At 37.8% G+C, this 23,012-nt stretch overlaps 2 protein-coding genes across 6 annotated transcripts in view; both read right to left on the bottom strand.

Moving 5' to 3' along the window:
* PHAX (phosphorylated adaptor for RNA export) overlaps positions 1 to 23,012 on the bottom strand; it is a 502,400-nt gene that overhangs the window by 85,757 nt on the left and 393,631 nt on the right. The window lies entirely within an intron of this gene.
* Positions 15,832 to 23,012, bottom strand: part of GRAMD2B (GRAM domain containing 2B) — a 98,643-nt gene continuing 91,462 nt past the window's right edge. For all 5 annotated transcript variants that reach the window (XM_069088166.1, XM_069088163.1, XM_069088167.1 and 2 more), the window contains 3 exons: positions 21,924 to 22,022; positions 21,375 to 21,468; positions 15,832 to 17,049 (listed from right to left, as the gene is read on the bottom strand). In XM_069088166.1, coding sequence (XP_068944267.1) covers positions 17,008 to 17,049; positions 21,375 to 21,468; positions 21,924 to 22,022 — 235 coding nt within the window. In that variant the 3' untranslated portion in view covers positions 15,832 to 17,007. The remainder of the gene's footprint in view (positions 17,050 to 21,374; positions 21,469 to 21,923; positions 22,023 to 23,012) is intronic.

Genomic DNA, 23,012 nt, shown 5'->3' with positions numbered 1-23,012 from the left:
CACACACACACACACACACACACACACACACACACACACACACACACCCTGTCTGTGACTAGTGGTGGCCTTGTCTAGTGTGGGGGAGGGAGGGAGAAAAAAAGGAAAAAAATGTGACTAATAACCATTCCCCATTAGGTAAGAGGCCAAAAGATATGAATAAATGGTTCTCAATAGAATTGCAAAACATTTACTATATGAAAGAATGCTTCAAATCACTAAGAATAAGAGAAATGCAATTTCTCTAAGCTTTTGCCTCATACCCTGTATATTTGGAAAGTTGAGAAAAAAGGCAGTCATCAATGTTGAAGGGTTTGTGGGATGATAAATACAGTAATACCTTGTTAGAGAAGCTGTGAAATGGTCCAAAAATTTTGGAAAGCCATTTGGATTATGTAAATAAAATTATTTTTTAGCCCATATCCTTTGAACTAGAGACTGTTACTGGGCTTGTTGTTTGTCCTTTGTTCTTGAAGAGGACCTAAATGACATTGCTATGTTGGAGTTAAGGTGCAGTGTAGTGTGTGTCCGACTGTGGCTGATCAGACCAATATGAGCTCAGAAGGCTCTACCAGAGGTCAGGCACAAATAGTTCATATGAACATGGGCTTATGTCCCAGGGAAGTTACCTATAAGAAAAAAGTCCTTCCAAACACCAATATGTGTATAACAACACTTCTTGTGATAGTAGAGTTGGAAACAAAATAGATGTAATTATTGGGAATGACTAAGGAAATTGTGATACATGAATATAATGATATTACTGGGCTGAAAGAAATGGAGTGTGTGATGACTGCAGAGAAGTATGGAAGGATCTACATGAACTAAGACTGAAGTAATCAGAGCCAAGAAAATAATATATGCAATGACTACAACAATGTAAATAGAACAGATACAGAAAATATGAAAAATTAAGGTGGCAAAATTATAAAGATCAAGCATGAGCCAAATGAAGAGATATGAGCAGATATCCTCAACCCACTCCTTTGTGCAGGTGGGAGGTCCATCAATGTTGCACACTAAGTTATTGGATTTTTAAATATATGTTGATGAATTGTGCTGGGTTTTTTCTCCTCACTCTTCTTCATCTTTTTAAGATACTATATTTTTTGGAAGAGTTCAGTCTCTGATAATGGGAGGGACAGTGGGGGAAACTATGCATATTAAAAATACATTAATTCATACTTATTAAAAAAGAAAATTACATATTGAAATTATTACACATTTAAAAGAAAATAGTTTTTCTTTTACAGTATATGTTAGTAATACTATTAAAATATATAATAGAGACCCAAAATTTCAAGCATAGTTCTCTCCTTTTATACTGTGTTTTTGTTTGGTATTTGTTAAGTTCAGGATTTTTAAAAAGTTGAAGAGCCAGTATTTTATGATGTTTGCTGTCACTACTTTATCTTCTTTTAAGCCTTTTTTTTTTTTTACAAGCCTCATGGATAGCCAAAGCATGCAGATATTAGGTCTCAGGTTATTATTTCCATTATTTAGCAAATCTTTCAAGTAGATTGGAATTGATGAAAATTAGAGTTGACAATTTCTTTATGTGTATTAGGTCTGGACATACCAGAGTAAGGGACACACCAGACACACCTGAGCCATTGCTTTGTTGATAAATACAATTTCTTTGCTAAATTCCAAAGTATGTGTAACATGTATGAGTTATACATTATCATTTAGTCCTTCAAGGACAAATGCTTCTAGAGATTGTACAGGTAATTTTCTGGAAATATCTCACAAAATGATTGGAATTTGAGTTCTCTTTCAAATGTAGTTGTATAATACAGATCTTCAAAATCTTCAAAGCCCCATCATCTCCATTTGGGGTCCACGTGGAAAACATCTCTCAGGGATCGCTTATGAAATCACAATCACTGCTTGTGAGAACTGGGATCATCTTCCTGGCCTCATACCATCTTCCTGATGCTGCTGTAGTCTTCAACTTTTGCACTACTAGAACCACATTCTTTTCATGAGTATGTAAAGCCAGCATAGGGCCGTTTCCACAGTTTTAACAGAAGAAAGTTCTGTCTTTTCTAGTTTTCTCCTAGTGATGATGTTAGTATTTCAGGCTAATTTGGCCTCTACTCCCTTTCCCCAATTCCTTTCCAGGTGGAAACAGTTTATCTTTGGGTCTATTTCTTATGAACATTTCTGTGAGTTTCTTTGGTTGATTTTGCACCCGCAAGGCTGAGCCCCTTTTTAGTTACTTTGAACTATGCCTAAGGAAGATGGGGTATATATTATATCTGTAAAAATGGACATTTTCATTAGTTCGTGTGCTTCATGTGTTTTAACTTTTTTTTACATGCTTAAGGGGTATCTTTAAATCTCTGCAGCCTACTAGTACTTTGGCTATTTGTTTCAAATTTCCCAGCTTCTTTTTCAAGAACTATTCCTAAAAAACTAGCTGTGTGACCTTGGGCAAGTCACTTAACCCCAATTGCCCTATCTTCCCCCCTCCAAAAAACAAAAACAAAAAAATAAAGAACTGTTCCTTTCTATATGAGTATCACTATGCCAAAAATTGGAATGGAAACTCCCTTTTGCACTGAATGATATTGCCACACTCTGAAAGCTCTATGTCTTTTAAAATTGTAGAGTCAAGGAATGACTCTAAAAATTATATTTATCCTCTTATGTGTGCTATTCCAGGTTTTCTCTATCCTAGCTCCCACAGATATTTATAAACAAGATTATGTATTAAAAAACCCTTGAAAATCAAATAAATAATTCAAATTTTAAAAATTTGACATCAGTTCTTCTGAGAAAAAATACTATTGAGTATATTTTTATGAATACGGGTTAAATTGTAACACATCATGATCTTTTGGTCTAGTCTTTTAAAATTCTTTGGCTCTTGCTAAGTATAGGGGTACATACTTGAATCAAACCCAGTAAGGTGGATTTTAGTGTGTTTAAAGTGAATTTTTGTTACTATTTCTTAGAGTCCAGTTTCCTAGGATCTGTATCCATAACAGTCTTGTTCCCAGGTATTAGATGTGAGTCTCACAGTTATGGTTCAAAACATCTCCACCACACTTGCACAGCACTATATAATGATAAATAATATAAACATCCAAGTGGGAGGTGGGATAGGAGGGAGGGAAATATAGTCAGTCTTTTACAATATATCTACTATGTTATTGTTTTGCATTAGCCACACATGTACAACCTATACTGAACTGCTTATCTTCCCAGTAAGGGTGGGTGACAAGGAAGGAAGGGAATGAATCTGGAATTGAAAGTTTTAAAATCAAATATTCAAATATATATATGTGTGTATGTGTATATATATGTGTGTGTATATATATATGTATATATATACTATTATTAATACCATCTTACATGTAATTGGGAAATAAGATATACAGGCACTGAGGCATAGAGATCCACTGGAAAAGTCGAAAGGGGTATGGGAGAGAGCAGATTGGAGGAGGGGATATCCTGTGGGACTGCTATTTTGGGGCAGTGGGTAGGGAAAAAGAGGGAGAAAATTTGTAACTCAAAATCTGGCAGAAATGAATGATGTAAATCAGAAGTTAATAAAGCATTAACAAAAAAAATAATATACATCCATTGTAACTGCAGTGAGATACAGGGATGAGGTGATGTAAATTTGTGAGGCTATTGCTGACAATATGTCTTCCTTTGTCTGTTTCCCTATAAAGTAGGTGGGCACTGGTCAGTGAGTGGGAAACCTTAGGGTTGTATGCACAAATGCTGTATGCCTTGATTGGCCCTCATCAAGGCTTGGTGGGGGGGAAATCTGTGCTTGCCTCAACTTGATGCTTGAGGGGATTTAGGGGATGCACAAGTTGTGCCTGTCTCCATCGACCCCATCAAGATGTAGGGGTAGTTGCCCCCTCTTCGCACTGGCCCCTGCGAGAAGGGTGATTAGGGAATGCTGTAGGAGTTTGTCCTTCCATTATCAGCAGTCCTTTTCTGAGAAAACTAGACTAGAATAAAGTAAGATTATTAACCTCTTAGTGTCTTTCCAGTCTGATCAGATCAAGAGTAAGCCTGTGCTAGCATCCCTCCCGTGTGCTGTGTTTATTTGTCTTATTTACATTAACCTTACTGATGCACATAAGTCCCAATAAACTTACTAATGAAAAAAAAACAACTGGATTATAATTCTGAAAAACAAGGGAAGAGGGATAGGAGGCCAGAGAAAGGGGAGGAGAGAGAGGGAAATTATTATCTTGCATGCATTGTCAGAGCTAGCTAATGTCTACCTAATAGATGTATTTACTTAATAGATATATCTATGGGCATGCATCTATATATACACATATACAGATAAATTCATACATTAAAAAGAAAAAATCGATCTCTACATATACAATAAATAGTTATATATAACTATTATGTATACATATAAACATGCATATATACCCATGTATGTAAGTATTTGTAACTTGACTCATATCTATGAAGTAGATTTATGCTTGAAGTCATAGTGATTATGCATTTATAAGGGTAGTTATGAAGTGGCTTATTATGCCCTTAGCAAAATTCAAATGTTCTGTTGTAATTTGTTTATTGCTTGGTTGTATAAATACTACTAGGTCAAATCACTAGTTGCTTCTGTCTAGTAGAAATATTCATGTTCTTTTTGCATTTAAGCAGATCAAGGCCTTTTGTGAAAGAAAAATGTCCTGCTGCTTCTTAGGGTGAGATGCGTATGCCTAAAATATTCAAGTAGCTGAGATTCTTTGTTACTTCTCCAAGTTTCCTTTTTTTTTTCTTTTCCTAATGATTGCAGTTCCATGATTTATAGAAAAGATTTGTCCAAGTACCAGAAGTAAGTGCCCTACCGCTATGGGGATTACTTATGGTGCAGAGAGACTTCTGTGTGTGTACACGGGCCTTGTATAGCAAGCACTAAGAAGCTAGGATGCCTGGGACTTGAGCCCAAGTTAGACTTTGGACTTGGAACTTGGGGTGGTGCCCTATGTTTTTGTCCAAACTCCAGTTGGATAGTTTTATGATTGAGGGAAGCATGGAAGAGTTTTCACCTAGGGCAGCACTTCCATGTTCTTGAACTGTGAAATTCTTTTATCGGATCATAGTCTATTGCCTTTCCACCTCTTCCTCTGTCTCACAAACACGAACTCTGTTCTCTGGTCAGTCTGTGACCTCTAGCCCTTCAATCACTTAGCTCTTTCTTAGTCTATAACCCCAGAACTAGCTATATTCTCCTCCCTTTCCCATCTAACGCGTTGGTAAATCAGTTAAACTCTACATTACCCTCTTCTCTTGAGCCTTTTAACCCCTTAATCATACCAAATTTAAACACTAATAAGACTCCTACCATTCATTGCATTTACTACTACATACTTGTGTCTGAAAGAAATTGGAGAAAATAAGGAGACTGTGTTGATTGGACCTACTACAAATTTGTGTTACATAATCTCAGGCCTAAACTATTGCAAGGCAATTCTTTTATATTTTCTGAATTAAGTCACTGTCTAGTCCCATTTGACATAGCTAATCTTCTAAACCTTTTCATCTCTCCTCAAATGTCCCCAGGCTCCCTTCCCACACAACCTCTCAACTGAAAAGCTTGTTTCATGTTTTGCTGAAAAATTTAAGGATATTTGCTGAGAGGACCCTTTTTGCCTCTTTTCTTAATCTCACATCACCCAGATACCTTCTGCCTCTGTCTCCTCCTTCACTCCTGTTCTTCATAATGGGTTAGTTCTTGATAAGGCAACCCATCTCCATGTACAACTGGTCCCATTCCATTCCATTTTCTCTAGTAGATTGCCTCCTTTTTTATCTTTCATTTATCTTCAAACTCTCTCTTTTGACTATTTTCCTACTGTCTGCAAACATGCCCACGTCTCCACCATCCTCAAAAACTCACTTGATCTGTCTATGCTTTCTAGTTATCACCTAGGTCCTCTCTTCTGTCGATAATAGGTGCCTCCTTTTCCCCTCTTCTTAACTTTCTGCAGTTTAGCTTCCAGCCTCATCATTCAGTTAAAACTGTTCTCTCCAAAGTTAACTCAAAAATAAATATTGAATACCATCCAGCTGCTTTACTCTGGATTCCATCACAGCCATGTTAGGAACCAAACTTCCTGAAGCCTTCAGGATGGAATGGTTTGACACAGTGGTCATATAGTGAGAGGCAAGGGAGTGAGGTGAATGTATACCTGAGATTATGGTTCTACTGTTGGTGGATAGGAGGTTGAAGAAGAGGAAAGGTACTCATTTTTTTTTTCCTGGACCCAGAGATCCAGAATGGCTTGGGCCAGTCTACAATCATAAGGGGCAAAAAAAAAAATCTAAGGTGAAAAACCGTGGATCATATTAGAAGACAGTTGTGGCACTTATAAGCCCATCAGAAACAGAACAAATAACTTCTGAAGACATGTAGGGCATATATGACATTCTTCCAAATTTACTGATTATATTGACCTGAGCAAGTCACTTACTGTCTCTTAGACTATTTTCCTTGTTATAATTGGGAAGAGATTTGCACAAGTACTAATTAAGAAACAACTGGATGACTGTTCTGAAAAACAAGGGAAGAGGGAAAATTAAATACTATTAAGAATGTAAAATAATGGGGTTTGCTAAATTCCCTTTCAGATCTAAGTCTATGGCCCTGTGAATTAAAAGTTCTATCTTCTTTTGGCAAAAAGATAGAAAAAGTTTCATGTATTCAGGGATATTTCTAGAAAGTACTATGGAAATTGCTGTTGCTTCCACTGTATCATTTACAGTTCCCAAAGTAACTACAGTCCTACTTTGACGCTCCATTGTGGTGTAGAGGTTGTAGCCTTTTAGGTTCTCAAAGGTTATACTAGTGCATATACTATGCAAAATCTGGTAATTCCAACAAGGCTGGAAAACTTTGAGAACAAGTCAGTACTGGACTCTGTTGTTTGAAGACCCACTTGGCAAATTTAGAGAGACTTATCGCTTGGAGTTTGCTCTCAAGGTGATTATTTTCTTTTCTTTTTGGTTAGAGTAGCTGTTTTTTTTTTTTTTAAACAATTTTGCCTTAATTTTTAATTTTACAGATATTTTTCATTTTTATACTGTTTTTATTTCTGAATTATTTCCTCTCATTTCCCTAATCCAGAAAATTATCCTACTGTGGCCAGTGTAGTTGGTGGGCTAGTGAGCAGTGAGAATAACAAGATGGGGGTGTAATCAATAGTCTGTTTATTACAGGACAATTTCATACAGAGCTGAAGATACAAGGGGCTCACAGAGTTTATATGCCCCCCAATAGAAGGTCTGCTTGACCCAAAAGAATGCAGACACCTCAAAAGAATGCACACAATGTACAAGGATGCTCCCTTGATCTTGTTTACTATTTACCCTTCCTTAAGGTTAGTTATTTATTAGGGCAACATCATAGGACCATGTCTGGAGGCATAAACAAAAAAAAATTCCATGCCCTCCTGCTTATCTGCCCTCTAACCTTGCAGATAATTGTATTGGGGAGGGGAACATTCCTTTAGCAGGGCAGGGGGACCCCAAAAGTTCTCTATATCCAAACAAGGTTAGACATCCTCCTGCTTAACTGCCCTGTAACCTTTCAGATAACTGTATAGGGGAGGGGAACATTCCATTAGCGGGCTAGGGAATTCTCTACACTACCTGAAGGTTCTCTACCCTATCCTTTATAACAAGGAACAATAAAGAAGAGAAAAAAGCAGTTCCTCAAAAATAATCTATGAATGCAGCAATTAAGAAATCAAGTATCCGCTATGTTCCAGAGACTGTGCTAAGTGCTGAGCATGCCAATACAAGAATGAAACACTCTCCTGTCACAAAGAGCTTGTATTTTAATGGTAAAAACCAGTACATAAATAGCCATACAAAGAATAAATACAAAGCAGTTAAATACAAGATAGTTTGAAAGGGAGGGTGAAGAGGATGACAGGCCAGTGGGACTCTGACCCTGATGGCTAAATAAGCCCTTTCAGCTGAAAAGCCTGCTACCAGGCCTGGATCAATTTCCCACCCTCCAGGAAAGTCCTGGACAAAAGCATGGCTTATATGCTTCCCCCCCCCCCCCAACAAAGAAGTGTGCTACGTCCTCAGGGGAAAACAATTAGGAAGCATCCAATAAAAGCTTGTAGGTGGGGTAATAAAAATGGCTCTGCTTTCCACCACTCTCAGAGTCCTGTCTCTTTTATGCACCCTCTCCAGCCTCTTGGTAAGCAACTCTTTTTCAGCCCTGCTGCAGGACAACAGGACTCCCCACAGGAGGTCACTTGAATTTGGGAAGATCAGGAAAGACTTCCTGCAGAAGGTAGTGCCTTAGTTGTATCTTACTGGAAAAGAGGGATTCCATGAGGAAGAAATACATTCTTTTTTTTTAAATCAATCAACAAGCATTTATTAAGCACCTATTTATATATGTTAGGAATGAAAATTCACAAGCAAGATAGTCAATGACTTCAAGAAGCTTAAGGTCCAAGGGGTCTACTAATTCTAATACATTGGAATTGAATGAAAAACAAATAGTTATACTTTGGAAATGAATGAGCACATCAATAAAATTAATAATTTCTTAGATTTAGGGAATATCCCCTTTTATGTTTTATCTTTCTTGATTGAAGATTGATTGAATTCAGTTCTTGATTGAAGAGCCTTTCTCCATCTTTACACAGTAATTGCTCACTTCCCAGGATTATTTCAATTGCCACTATCTCTAACTAATTACATGTCTTTTAAGTTTTCATTGCTGTGAGGTAATGGTTTGAATGCTGGAATGGGCAGATGTTGGTGATGGGATCTTTTTTTTTCTCATTTTTCAAATGCTTTATTAACTTCTGATTGACATCATTCATTTCCACCAGATTTTGAGTTACAAATTTTCTCCTCATTTTTCCCCTATCCATCACCCCAACATAGCATTCCCACAGGATATCCCCTCCTCCAATCTGCTCTCCCCTATATCTTCTCCCATACCCCCTTTGACTTTTCCAGTAGGGCATAGTGGATCTCTATGCCCCCGTGCCTGTATATCTTATTTCTCAATTACACGTAAAATACTATTAATAATAGTATGTGTATATATATATATATATATATATATAATATATATACTTAAACATTTGATTTTAAAACTTTGAATTCCAGATTCATTCCCTTCCTCCCTTGTCTCCCACACTTACTGGGAAGATAAGCAGTTCAGTATAGGTTGTACAAGTGTAGCTAATGCAAAACATTAACATAGTAGATAATACTGTAAAAGACTGACTATATTTCCCTCCCTCCTATCCCACCTCCCACTTGTTCTATTCTCTACTTTGATCCTGTCCCTTTTCAAAAGTGGATGCTTCCAACTTCCCTCCCCCCAGCCTGCCCTCCCTTCCACCATCCTCCCTCTTATCCCCTTCCCCCCTCCTCTCCTGTAGGGTGGGATAACCTATTTAGTGTGTATTTCATTACCTCCCCAAGCCAAATTCAATGAGAATAAGGTTGACCCATTCCCTTTTGCCTTCCTATTCTTCCCCTCCATTGTAACCATTTCCCCTTGCCTCTTCTTTATGAGATAGTTTACTCCATTCTGTCTCTCCCCATCTCCTCTCATTATATTCCTCTCTCACCTCTTAATTTCCCCTTTTAAGTATCATCCCTTCCTATTAAATTGGTCCTGTGCCTTCTATCTATGTATACCTGTATACATATATATATACATTCATATATGTATTCATACACCTGTATACCCTCTGATATAGACACATATATTTCTATTCCCTTCAACTATTTTTATACTGAGAAAAGTTTCATCAGTTACAATTATCATTTTTCCATGTAGGAATGTTAATAGTTCAACTTTGATAAGTTCCTTATGATTTCTTTTCCCTGTTTACCTTCTCATGCTTCTCTTGCTTCTTGTATCTGAATGTCAAATTTTCTATTCAACTCTGGTTTTTTCATCAAGAATGCTTGAAAGTCCCCTATTCCACTAAATGACCATATTTTCCCCTGAAACATGATACTCAGTTTTGCTGGGTAGGTGACTCTTGGTTTTAATCCCAGCTCCTTTGGCCTCTGCAATATCATATTCCAAGCCCTTCAATCCCTCAGTGTAGAAGCTGCCAGATCCTGAGTTATCCTGATTGTGTTTCTACAATATTCAAATTGTTTCTTCCTGGCTGCTTGTAATATTCTCTTCTTGATCTTGGAATTTTGGAATCTGGCTATAATATTCCTAGGAGTTTTCTTTTCGGGATCTTTTCAGGAGGTGATCGGTGGATTCTTTCAACCTCTATTTTGCTCTCTGGTACTAAAACATCAGGGCAGTTTTCCTTGAGAATTTCTTGGAGGATGATTTCTAGGTTCTTTCTTTGATCATGGCTTTCAGGTAGCAAATAATTTTTAAATTATCTCTCCTGGATCTATTTTCCAGGTCAGTGGTTTTTCCTATGAGATATTTCACATTGCCTTCTATTCTTTCATTTGTTTGGATCTGTTTAACAGCATCTTGATTTCTCATAAAGTCATTAGCTTCCATTTGCTCCAGTCTAATTCTGAAGGAATGATTCTCCTCAGTGAGCTTTTGAGATTCTTTTTCCATCTGGCAAATTCGGCTAAAAAGGCATTCTTCTCCTCATTGCCTTTTTGAGCTTCTTTTGCCATTTGAGTTAGTTTGTTTTTTAAGGTGTGATTTTCCTCAGTCATGCTGTTGACTCTCATTTTGTAATTTTCTTTCATTGTTCTCATTTCTCTTTCCAATTTTTCCTCCACTTCTCTTATCTGCTTCTTAAGGTCCTCTATGGCCTGTAACCAGTTTGTATTTTCCTTTGAAGCTTTTGGTGCAGGAGTTCTGATTTCACTGTCTTCCTCCCATTCCATGCTTTGATCCTTTTTGTTGCTAAAATAGGAGTCCAATGTTGGATTCTTCTATTTGCTTTGCTTCCTTTGCCTGGTCATGTTGCCACTCAATCACTTGACTTTTGGGCTTTTTACCACAGTAGGACTCTGCTACCAGACAGGGGAGCTTTGTACCAAAACACTGGGGTTTTCTCGGTTGCCAGAGGTGGGTGCCCTCTCTGAAGCTTCCACATGCTCTGGCAAGCTGGTCACAAACCCTAGGACCTCCAGTCTAGAACTTAATCCAGATCCAAGCAGGTTAAAGCAAGAGTGATTACCCCTCAGACTGGTGCTTGGTCCTCCTACACTCTGCAGGCCAGGAGCTGAAGCTGCCATTTGGCAGTGGCTGTGCTGCAGTCCTCAGCAGCTTCTTGCCCTGGGGGCAAAAGCTGATGCACTCCCAACTACTGGGTCCCAAAGTCTGCTCTACACTGACCTCTCACTTTGTCCTTCACATCTATGTGTTGATAATTCTGGACCACCACATTTGCTGGTGATCTGGAGTCCCTTCAGCTGGTGGCTGGTCAGGCCCACCCTGGGGCTAAAACCTCTGGCTTGCATGGGGCTGGGGTCAGCTCCCAGAGTGCTGTGCTGGATGATTTCTGCTGGCCTGCCAGGCTGTCCTCAATGGGATGTTAGCTTCTCTGTGTCATTTTGTGGGTTCTGTAGCTCCAAACTTTGTTCAGAGTTGCCTTTTACATCAATTGGAGGTGGTGAGAGCCAGAGCCAAGCAGAAGTCCTGTTTCTACTCTTCCATCTTGACTGATATACATTTTTTACATTTATGCCATTGTAAAAGCACAGAGATTCATTGTTATGTGTAAGATGAAGAGTTTTGCTAGTGTGGCATGGGAAGTAGTATAATGAAGCTAGAAAGATTAATGGGGGCAAAGTTGTGAAGGGCTTTAAAAAGTTAAATAGATGAATTTATATTTGATATTAACAGAAACAAGGAGCCACTTCTATTAACCGAGTAGGGAAAATGCGTGGTCAGATCTGTGCTTAAGAAAAGCACACTTACAGGTTTGGAGTGAGAAGACATGTGAAGCATGGAAGCCAGTTAGTTGGCCATTTCAATAACTTTGGTATGAAGTGATGGTCTGAACTAAGGTGGCATAGCTGTATAGGTAGAGAGAGGGTGCAGGATATGAAGGATGTTTGGGGAGATTTGATAAGGGTTTGGGTGTGTGCTTGAGGAAGTCTGAGTGGTTGAGGATAATACCAAGATTTCAGGGACATCTGTTGTTGGGAGACTGTTGGAATGGTGGTACTTTGGACAGAAATATTGAAGAGGGAAGGATTATATAGGAAGCTGGAATTAATTTTTAGATGTGTTTTAGATATCCAGTCATTGTTGTGGGACTTAAGTTTAGGAGAGAAACTAGGGCTGCATATATAGATCTATAAGTCATCTCCATTGAAATGATAATTTATTTAGTTCATGGGAGTTCATGACTTTACTGAGAGGAAATGTTGAGAGAGAAGAGGGTCCAAGATAGAACCTTAGGGGACACTTAATAGTTCTAGGGCATGATATGGATGATGAGCCATCAAAAGAGATGAAAAAGTGGTTATCTAGGTAGGAGAAGAATCAGGAGAATCAGTGTCATGAAGAGCAAATGTAATAATGTATGTGATATTTTTTTGTTGTTTTTTTTTAGATTGGTGATTTCTTTATTTTTTTTTACATCTCTTAATGCTATTTATTTATTTTTAGTTTTCAACATTCATTTCCATAAGATTTTGAGTTACAAATTTTCTCCCCATATTTCCACTACTCCCCACCCCAATATAGAGAACCTACTGAATACCCCTTCCCCCAATCTGTTCTGTCTTATATCCTTCCCCATCACCTCCAACTTTCTAGTAGGGCAAGATGGATTTCTGTACCCCGGTGCCTGTATATCTTATTTCCCAGTTGCATGTAAAAAAAAAACCAAACACGTTTTTTAACATTTGTTTTTAAACTTTGATTTCCAGATTTTTTCCCTTCTTCTCTCCTCACCCACCCCCACTGGGAAGACAAACAATTCAATATAGGTTATACATGTGTAGTTACACAAAACATTTCCATAGTAGTTATATTGTGAAAGACTAACTATATTTCTCTCCATCCTCTCCCACCCCCACTTATTCTATTTTCTACTTTGACCCTGTCCCTTTTCAAAAGTGTGTGCTTCTAACTACCTTCTCCCCCAATCTGCCCTCCCTTCTATCATCCCCCTTCTTATCCCCTTCCCCCATACTTTCCTGTAGGGTAAGATACCCAACTGAGTGTGTAGGTTATTCCCTTCTTAAACTAAATCCAATGTGAGTAAAATTGACCCATTCCCTTTCACCTTCCTCCTCTTCCCCTCCATTGTAACAGTTTTCTCTTGCTTCTTTTATATGAGATAATTTACCCTATTCTATCTCTCCCTTTCTCCTTCTCCTATTATATTCCTCTCTCACTTCTTAATTTTATTTTTTTGATATCATCCCTTCATATTCAACTCATCCTGTGCCCTCTGCCTATGTATACATGTACACACATATACACATACTCACATATATATTTATATACACATAATGTATATCATATATTATACCTATAGTCCACTAGGTCTTCAGAGAGGGCAAGGAGGTATATTTTCTTATTTCTTTTTAGGGCCAAACATTTATTACATTAAATAGTATTAGGTTTTAAGTTGTTCTTTCCATTGAAATATTAACTTCTATTTTGATTATCCTTCTAGTGAACTTATATGGAAGTGAAATTTGGACCACCATATACTTAGGTTCAAGACGATGGGCAACTCAAAAGGCAATGGAAAGACGCATATTGGGTATTAGTAGTAGGCTATACCATACTTCCAGTAATGTCATGAGAGGTGTTGTAAAAGACATGCAGGAAATATATGAGCATTAGATTGTGAGCTCCTCAGAGCAAGGACTGTCTTTTTGCCTTCATATTCCCAGTGAATAGAATACTGGGCTCAGAATTAATAAGTCCTGAGTTCAAATCCAACCTCAGACACTAGCTGTGTGCCCCTTGGCAAGTCACTTAACCTCTGTCTGACTCAATTTCCTCAACTGTAAAATTAGGATAATAATAACACCTAGCTTTCAAAGTTATGAGGATTAAATGAAATTATATATATATGTATATATATATATATTTTTTTTTTTTTTGCTTTTTTGGAGGGCAATTGGGGTTAAGTGACTTGCCCAAAGTCACATGGCTAGTAATTGTGCCAAGTGTCTGAAGCCGGATTTGAACTCAGGTCCTCCTGACTCCAGGGCCGGTGCTCTATTCACTGTGCCACCTAGCTGCCTCCAAATGAAATAATATTTATGAAGGATTTGATGGGTTTCTAACACTACTTAATGTTTATTGACTGACTGGAAAAAAAGGGAGGCATGACTTAGTCATGTAAAATGAGCAAGGGGACCTTGAGAAATGGATACCTTGTACTGTTACCCACAGAATGTTAAAATACATAAAAGAAGACATTTAGATTCTGCTGTGGAAGGCAAATGGAAGGGTATGTGCAAGAAGCCAACATTGTATTGTGATTTGTACCATTGTAAAGGTGTCACCCATGTCAATGCCTTTAGCAACTTGTGATAATTGTTTATTAAGGGCTATATATCTGTTAGTAGAGGAAGTTACATGGCATTGAAGTCACAAATCTTTTGAAATAATGAAGTGAGGTAGGTAATAGATGAAGACTAGTGGTTTGTACTTTATACAGAGAACTGGAATATAACAAGATAAGACTGGAACTTTTGGGAAGGGAGAGAATATATTTTCTGTCGTATCCATGTACATGAGAGATGCCATGGCATAGAAGATAGTGGGCAGCCCTAAGGGATTGGATCATTTGAGTTTAGTGTTTTTTCTGACACATACTAGATGTATGGCCAAGGGCCCAGCACTGAGTTATTCAGTACATTCGGCATCTCTGAAACTCCTACAAGTACGGAGAGTGTAGGGGAAAACAGAATAAAGCTTAGAGAGCACATGTAACAAAGTGTGTAAATCAGGACCTGGAAGGCCTTTTGATGGAATCTTTAAGATATTACCTTTAGGTATGATAGAGTTTTTCTGCTAGGCTCTTTGTAGAACCCTGAATCTGTATTCAGTCAGTCCTTGGCTTCTGATGCACTGCTTGTTATCTGTTGCTGTCCTGGGAATATTTCTAAGGGCGATTATTATTAAGGGCTGTGTATCTGTTGATAGAGGAAGTTACATATAGTTGAAGTCACAAATCTTTTGAAATAATGAAGTGAGGTAGGTAATAGATGAAGACTTAGTGGTTTGTACTTTGTGCATTAATTGCTGATAGGAAGATGAGAACTCTAAAGTACTCTGGACCCTCCAAGCTCACAAGATTCTCCTCAAGAATCTTCAGCTCTTGGTGGTGAGTAGTGAGGAAGCCAAGGTACTCAGGCCCCAAGGAATTTATTTATTTTTTTTTGCTTTTTGGAGGGGGAAGGCAGGGCAATTGGGGCTAAGTGACTTGCCCAAAATCACACGGCTAGTAAGTGTTAAGTGTCTGAGGTCAGATTTGAACTCAGGTCCTCCTGACTTAGGGTCTGTGCTCTATTCACTGCACCACCTAGCCACCCCCAAGGAAGTTATTTTTACCGGTCTAATGGGAACACTCTTTCCCTAACAATGCTAGGAAGCTGGTAAATACTCAAATCCTTCAGGTTCTGAACTGGGTCCTGATTTTATATAAGATCTTAATCACTCAGCCAGTATAGACTTCCTTTCATGCCTAGGGAGGTTCCCAGGCCTTGTTGACACTTAGTGAACAATAAAGATGCATTCTTACAAATAAGTATATCATAAAAGAATTCTTGTTAATTATTTTAGGTGGAATGGGTTGGTTCAATTAATTAACTCAATCAACCTCCATCCTTGCATATAAATAAATTTTTGCCAGTGGGCTATCAAATACAAATGAGGCAAACAACTCATTTTATTTATTAGCTTATTTAATTTAACAATAAAATACATTTCATAGAAATGATTATAAAATGTGTTTTACAAATAGAATATTTTATACTTATAGATCTTATGATACATAATGAAAACTTAGTAAATAGAAGATATTAAACCACCAGCATTTTCTTAATTTCACATGACAAAGAAGAAAAATCCATTATTATCTGGTAAAATGGATTTCTGTATTAAATCCAAAAATTACCTTGAATGTTTTATATTCTGTGCAAAAATCAGTTATGTTTTTTTTTTTGTTTTAAATATTAGTTAGGTTCTCAAGACAAGTTTTAATTTAGGGCTCCAGTACCACACCCTGCTTAGGGAAAAATCATTTAGAAACAAGTATTAGCTACAAGAAAGAGAAAAGACCAGCTAAGAGCTTAAATTCACTTTGCCTATAATTGTTATTGACACTCAGTTGAGAAATTAAAATGCACAGCTTATTCAAAACAGGATAGAGAAAGAGGAGAAAATAGTTAATCTGTTTGAAACTTGTTTTGTATATTCAGCATCGTTTACAGTTAGGGCTTTTTTAAAAAAATATACCTTAGTTAATTCACTGGGGTACCTGTTAGGCACTTTAAAAACAATCACAGGACACTAGCAATGGAAGGAACTGGATAAGTAATCTGTTCTAATCCCTTTTCAAATCATGGATCCAGTCTGTATTTGAACACCTCCAGCTATGGGGAATTATGTTTTTATGAGGCAGACCCTTTTATTTTTGGACAACTCTAAACTTATTGCCTAATTTGAAGGTTGAAGGTGAAGAGTTTTGAGGGATAAAGAAAGCATGGAAAGGAAGAAGTAAAACAGAGTGGAGCATGTTTGCTGATGTTACAATCACCGTTGAACCTCATTCATCCAAACCCCAAAGCATAGTTGTATCCAATAGTCTCTTTTGATAAACCCAAGGAAGTGAGATTCATTCTTTCCATGATGCAGCAGTGAAGACACCCTCAGAGTCAATGTTAACATTTATTGCACAATAACCAAACATTTCCCACTTTCCTTAGACAGCAACTGTAAAGTGCAAAAGTGGCTTTGGATTCCAATTAATCAGTGTCTCTGTCCATCAGAGTGCCCTCCACAAGTAGTGGGGTTGCTCCCTAAAAGAGTAGCATTAAGTTGGCCCCAAGCAACGAGGTAAGTCAGTCACCATTGTCCAGTAGCCTTTGTAGGTTGTTTTGTATCTAAAAATGATATAAAAGAAACTTTGATTATTAAACATAAAAGTAATGATACAAATAGCTTTCTTTACCATAGATTCATATATTATAGGTCATGCAAATTCTGTTATTCCCACTAATAAGTAGATCTGAGGCTTAGTGTGGTTAATTGACTTGCCCATGGAAATAGTAAGTGACATAGCCATGACTCAAAACTATGTCTTCTGACTCCAAGACTTTTACAAGTACTTTTACCCTTCTTTCATACTGTTCTCCATTCAATTCGACAACCATTTATTAAATGCCTACTATATATTGAAAACTGTGCAAGGCACTGAGAATACACAAAAATCAAACAGATCTTGCTCTCAATGAATGTACTTTCAAATATAGAGGAACAGCATTACATACATAAATAAATATAAAGTAATTTCATGGAAGCGTGAAGGTACTAACAACTGGGGGGAATCAAGAAAAGTCTGGATAGGGGAGATAGTGCCAAGGGTGAACCCTGAGTGGAACCAAAGATTCAAAGAAGGGAAGATGAAGAAGGAGAATTTTCCAGGCATGGGGGATAGGCTCTAGACAAAAGTATCCCCTGTAGTACTATTAAGGCCAAATTATTACTTCAAAGCCAAATTTTTTTTTTATGTTTTAAGCAAATTATTGTTTTTTAACAACTATTTAGGTGAAATCATTAGATCTTTCTCAATCAAAAAGGACCAAAGGGGACATGAATATAAAAATATGAAATAAGAATTGAAAGTAAAGGCAATAGACAAGAACAAATAAATTGTAAAGACCTATATAGGCATGAGAATGAATTAAGCAAGGCCTTGATATTACTAAGTATTACATATGACATTACATATTATAATAACATTGCATATACATATGAAGGAGTTGATCTTTGAAAGCCCAAATCTGAATCACAGATGATTTAAAAAATTTTTTTAATTAACTGGAATTTATTTTCTTTCCCACTTCATTTCAGCCCTACTGAAGAAAAAAGGAAAACTAAAACCTTGATTTATTTTGCAGAAATACATGACTTGCATAAAGCAAAGTTCATTGCCATTTAGTTTATTTGGACTCTGTGATTTCCTAGAGAAGAAGAATGTACTGCTAGGAGAAAGAGGCACAGAGAGGAAATGGAAGGAGAAAAAAGTGAACTATTCTTTTTTATTCAACATAAAGGTGAACACCCCTAAAACTTGTTGTTAATAGGGATAAAAACTCAGTAAAGACAAAAGGAGTCAGGGCGGCCAGGTGGCTCAGCGAATAAGAGCACCGGCTCCAGTGTTGGGATGACCTGGATCAAATCCGGGCTCAGATACTCAGCACCACACCCAGAAATAACTGGCCGTGTAACCTTAAGCAAGTTACTTAACCCTGATTGCTTTAAATAAAAACAAAATAAAAAAAAGACAAAAGTAGTTTTTCTGAGCTGCTCCATTACAACTCCTTTTGATATCCTCATTTTCCAAGCACCAAGCATGATTGTTTAAGATAGCTCCTGATTTGATACTCTGCCTTCTTTACCTCAACTGAAATCCTAGTTTGTGCTTCCTCTGAAGACTTCTCTGATTCCCCCAGTTGAAAATGATCTGTCCTAAGAGGCAATGGACTCAGCATGCAGATTAAGACATAGATATTTTTTTTTTTTTAAAGCAATCGGGGTTAAGTAACTTGCTTAAGGAGCCACCTGGCTGCCCCTAAGCAATTGGGGTTAAGTAACTTGCTCAAGGCTACACGGCCAGGTGTTTCTGGGTGGGTGCTAAGTGTCTGAGCCCGGGATTCGATCTCCTGGTCTTCTCAACACTGGAGCCGGTGCTCTTACTCTCTGTGCTACCTGGCCGCCCCATGACATAGATATTTCTTTTTGACAGCGTGGGAATTTGTTTTGCTTTATTTTGCATATTTGTTAAAAGGTTTTTTTTTCTTCCTCATTGGGAGGCGGGAAGGTAAAAGGATGTGAAAGAAGATATTTGTTAGTCTAATAATAATAATAATAATAATAGAAAACCATATCTCCTGCCTCAAATTTTCATAAGCATTCATAGATTTAAACCTGATAGGGGCTTTAGAGGTTATCTAGTCAACACTCTCAGGTGAAGAAACTGAGGCCCAGAAATCTTAAGTGATTACATAAGTAAGAAGTAGAAAAGTTGGGCCTTGAATGTGGGTCCTTTTTACTCCATGTCCTCTAACTCTTCCAGGTCTGCTTTGATGCTCTTTGTCTATGTCACATTCTACCTTGAATTATGCCTATTTATGTACATGTCTCCAATTAGGTTTTCATCTTGACGTGAGGAACCATGTCATTTTTCCATCTGCGTATTCCTAGCACATAGTGCCTCATACATATGGGTGCTTAATAAATGTTTGTCAAGTTAATTTGGTCTCAAAGACCTGCCTCTCAGATACACTAAGAAATAAGAGCTAAAGGACTAGATTTTTATAACAACAATAGCACCTATTACTTTATAACAATTACTGCTTTATATTTGAAACTTGCAAAGCATTTTGCATACTTTTTCTCCCTTGATCCTCAAGACTTCAGGTTTGAGTTACAGACATAATTAGTTTTGAAGATGGAAAGAAACTCAGTGGTTATTTATTTCAATCCATTCCTAAAAAGGAATACCCATCATAACACATCCAACTAGTGGCCTTCCATCTCTGTATGAAGAATTCCCATAAGAAGGCTTCTGAGGCAGTGAATTCTACTTTGGATAGATTCTATCATACATATTGTATAAATGAAGAAACTTAGATAGTCAAAGCTAAAGGATTTGCCTAATATGGAAAAACTAGCAAGTGACAGAGCTGTGATTCTTCAGGTCATCCTCTCTTCCATGTCACCAATACCAAAATGGACAAGATGTGTCATAGGTTCTAGTCAGGATTCAATTCACTTTCCCGTTTTATTTTTGTGTTTCAGCAAGACCACCTGGTCTTTCCTCTTTGTTTTACCTTGTAAGATCTAATAGAAGTTTTGCATTCTGGGAGAGGGACTGGGTAGAGATGAAAAAAAAAAAAGCAGTAATTTGCCTGGGGGCAAAGGGGAAGATTATAGAATCCTGTAATATGATCTTATTACTTTGATATGGGGCAGTTAGGTGGATAATGGATAGAGCCCTGGACCTGGAGTCAGGAAGACCAGAGTTTACATTCAGCCTCATATACTTACTAACTGTGTGACCCTGGGCAAGTCACTTAACCCTTTTTGCCTTAGTTTTCTCATCTGTAAAATGAGCTTGAGAAGGAAATGGCAAACCACTCCAATATCTTTGCCAAGAAAATCCCAAATGGGGGCATGAAGAGTCAGACATGACTGAATAACAATACCTTGATAATATGGCCTCAGGATATGAAATATAAAGTCTTCTGGCTTTAAATGGCATAGTAGCTTGAAACGTGCCCAAGAAATGACTAAAATCCTTATTTCACCAATACCAGCTTAATTTTTTTTTTTGTATTATCCTCCTTGGGGAGTATTTTTTCTCCCTAAGATGTCAAAAAAGTCATCTCTAAAGAAACAGGCTTTTTTTTTTTTAAGCAATCGGGGTTAAGTAACTTGCTCAAGGTTACACGGCCAGTTATTTATGGGTGTGGTGCTAAGTGTCTGCGCCCGGATTTGATCCCCAGGTCATCCCGACACTGGAGTCAGTGCTGTTACTTGCTGAGCCACCTGGTCACCCCTAAGCAACTGGGGCTAAGTAACTTGCTCAAGGTTACACGGCCAGGTGTTTCTGGGTGGGTAATAAGTGTCTGAGCCCGTATTCGATCCACATGTCATCCCGACACTGGAGCCGGTGCTCTTACTCACTGTGCTACCTAGCTGCCCCAAGGCATTTTTTTAAATAGAGTCCTAAGATTTTAGTGAAAACTGGACCTGGAATCAGGATACCATATTTGAATTCTAACTTTGATACTTAGATGTGAGTCAAGGGAAAATAATTTAATCTGTTCTTGAGTCTTTTTATTTTTAATCTTTCAAATATAAATAAAATGTGCACAGCGTAGGAAAGAGAAAAAGCATATGGTGTTAACAGGTATGGTATCCATGTAGGAGGAAAACTATAAGGTGTATCAAGCATGCCATCTGTATAAGTCCTGGAAATACTAGACTGTCTCTAAGAGGATGCCCATGTACTTTGTATAGGCAGTAGTGATGCTGCTATGCCACCATTATCCTGCTGCCAGCTTTTTTGGATATAGAATGACTAAGAGAAACACACTCTGGAAGTGGGACAGATTCCAGGGAAAAGCCTATAGTTACTACTATATGTTCAACATTTGGTATTTAACACTTAGGACACATGCATAGAGGAATGAAAAGCTACCTTTTCTAGTTTTATTATGTTGTCTGTCAATTCTGCACAGAGGGTCTCAGTGTTGACTTCCAATTGTGATCCCAAGGAATGCCGTGCTTTTTGTCTGCAAGAGCAAAAAAAAAAGTAAGATGCTTAAGGAAGAAAAGATAGTAAAAACCCTGGAATTTATTTGTACAGAGCAAGAGAAAGTGAAAGGAACAGTGTGCACTGCATTCATTAACAGATGAGACCAATAGCAACTTATATACTTTAGGTTATGCATGAAATGGTCGGGGTCATATCTGGGCATTAGGGTACGTTAATACCCTTAGGGAGATTCAGCCTTGGCAAAAATAGATGATCATATAGCTGGATTTACCCTTTGGCACACTGCAACAACACAATAGGATAGGGACCACAACTTTATTTTTATATCCCCTCTTCCACCTCCCAACCCTCAGGATCTAGCATATGTCCTCACGTACAACATGTGTTCAACATATATTTATTAAATGGTCCTAGTCAAACTCTGTCCAATTACAAATGGGAGACAATGATAGTATCGGGGTATTCTCTTACTCATGAGAATCAATCACAGAGGCTATTGATCTAAGCCGTTCCTCCAGAGCATTGATTCTGTGTCTCATGTAGAAGGAGGAAAAGATAAGTGCACAAACACTGCAAAAGAAAAGGAAAAAGACCACTCTAGGTTATTGACCAGGGTGCAATGTCCATAATGTAATCCATCTGGAAAGTTGATTTAAAATGTGCTCAACTTAGAGCCCACAATAGAATACATACATTTAAAATGTTTATGATGTTCTTTTTTCTCAATAGCCTCATGGAGTTGGCAGCACAATATTACTGTCCCCATAAGGATGAGCAAACTGAGACTCAGATTGCTGAAGTGACTTTCCCACAATCACATAGTTAGTGAGTGTTTTCATTGGGATGTGAAAAAGGACAAGAGATTTGTCTTGGGTCATTAGTGAAAGTTCACTAATGAAAGAGTTGCAGGAATCAAACTCAGACCTGGGGATTGCTGATCCAATATTCATTTTTTTTTTTTTTGCTTTTTGGAGGGAAATTGGGGTTAAGTGACTTGCCCAAAGTCACATGGCTAGTAAATGCATCAAGTGTCTGAGGTCAGATTTGAACTCAGGTCCTCCTGACTCCAGGGCTGGTGCTCTATTTACTGCACCACCTAGCTGCCCGATCCAATATCTTTTGATTATATTTCACTGACTTCCAAATTAAGAGAAGAGAGTCCACTTATCAAGCCCTCAGTCTAGCCTCTGGTTCATCTACATATACATCTACAGTATTTAGAAATCCATTTCTACCTTCTTGGCAGTTGTGGGGTGAGGGGACAGAGAAAACATAGCCTGAAGTCCCTTCAGATTCCATTTTATCTATTAGTTGCAATTTCTTCTCTTATCAGAGCAATAAACAGGAAGTCTAATGATTCGAATTTTATAGCTTCTTTTCCTTCCCAACATTGTGAGAAATCACTAGTAATTGCATAATTAATCAGTGTCACAGCATGAATCCAAGTGTTCTGATTCTCAGGACTATGCTTTTTCTGCTGTACCATACCTGCATTTCAGTTTTCCTTCCTTTCCCCTCTTTCCTTAATAAGGGTATATTTGAGGGGCCGGTAAGTGGCAT

This window comes from Petaurus breviceps, unplaced genomic scaffold (genome assembly GCF_028583685.1).
Source record: "Petaurus breviceps papuanus isolate PSGF00001 unplaced genomic scaffold, PetGlider_PUasm1.0 184, whole genome shotgun sequence".
NCBI classification, from domain to species: Eukaryota; Metazoa; Chordata; class Mammalia; order Diprotodontia; family Petauridae; genus Petaurus; species Petaurus breviceps.
The sequence above is the reverse complement of the archived record's forward strand: the minus strand, read 5'-3'. Positions and strand labels throughout refer to the sequence as shown.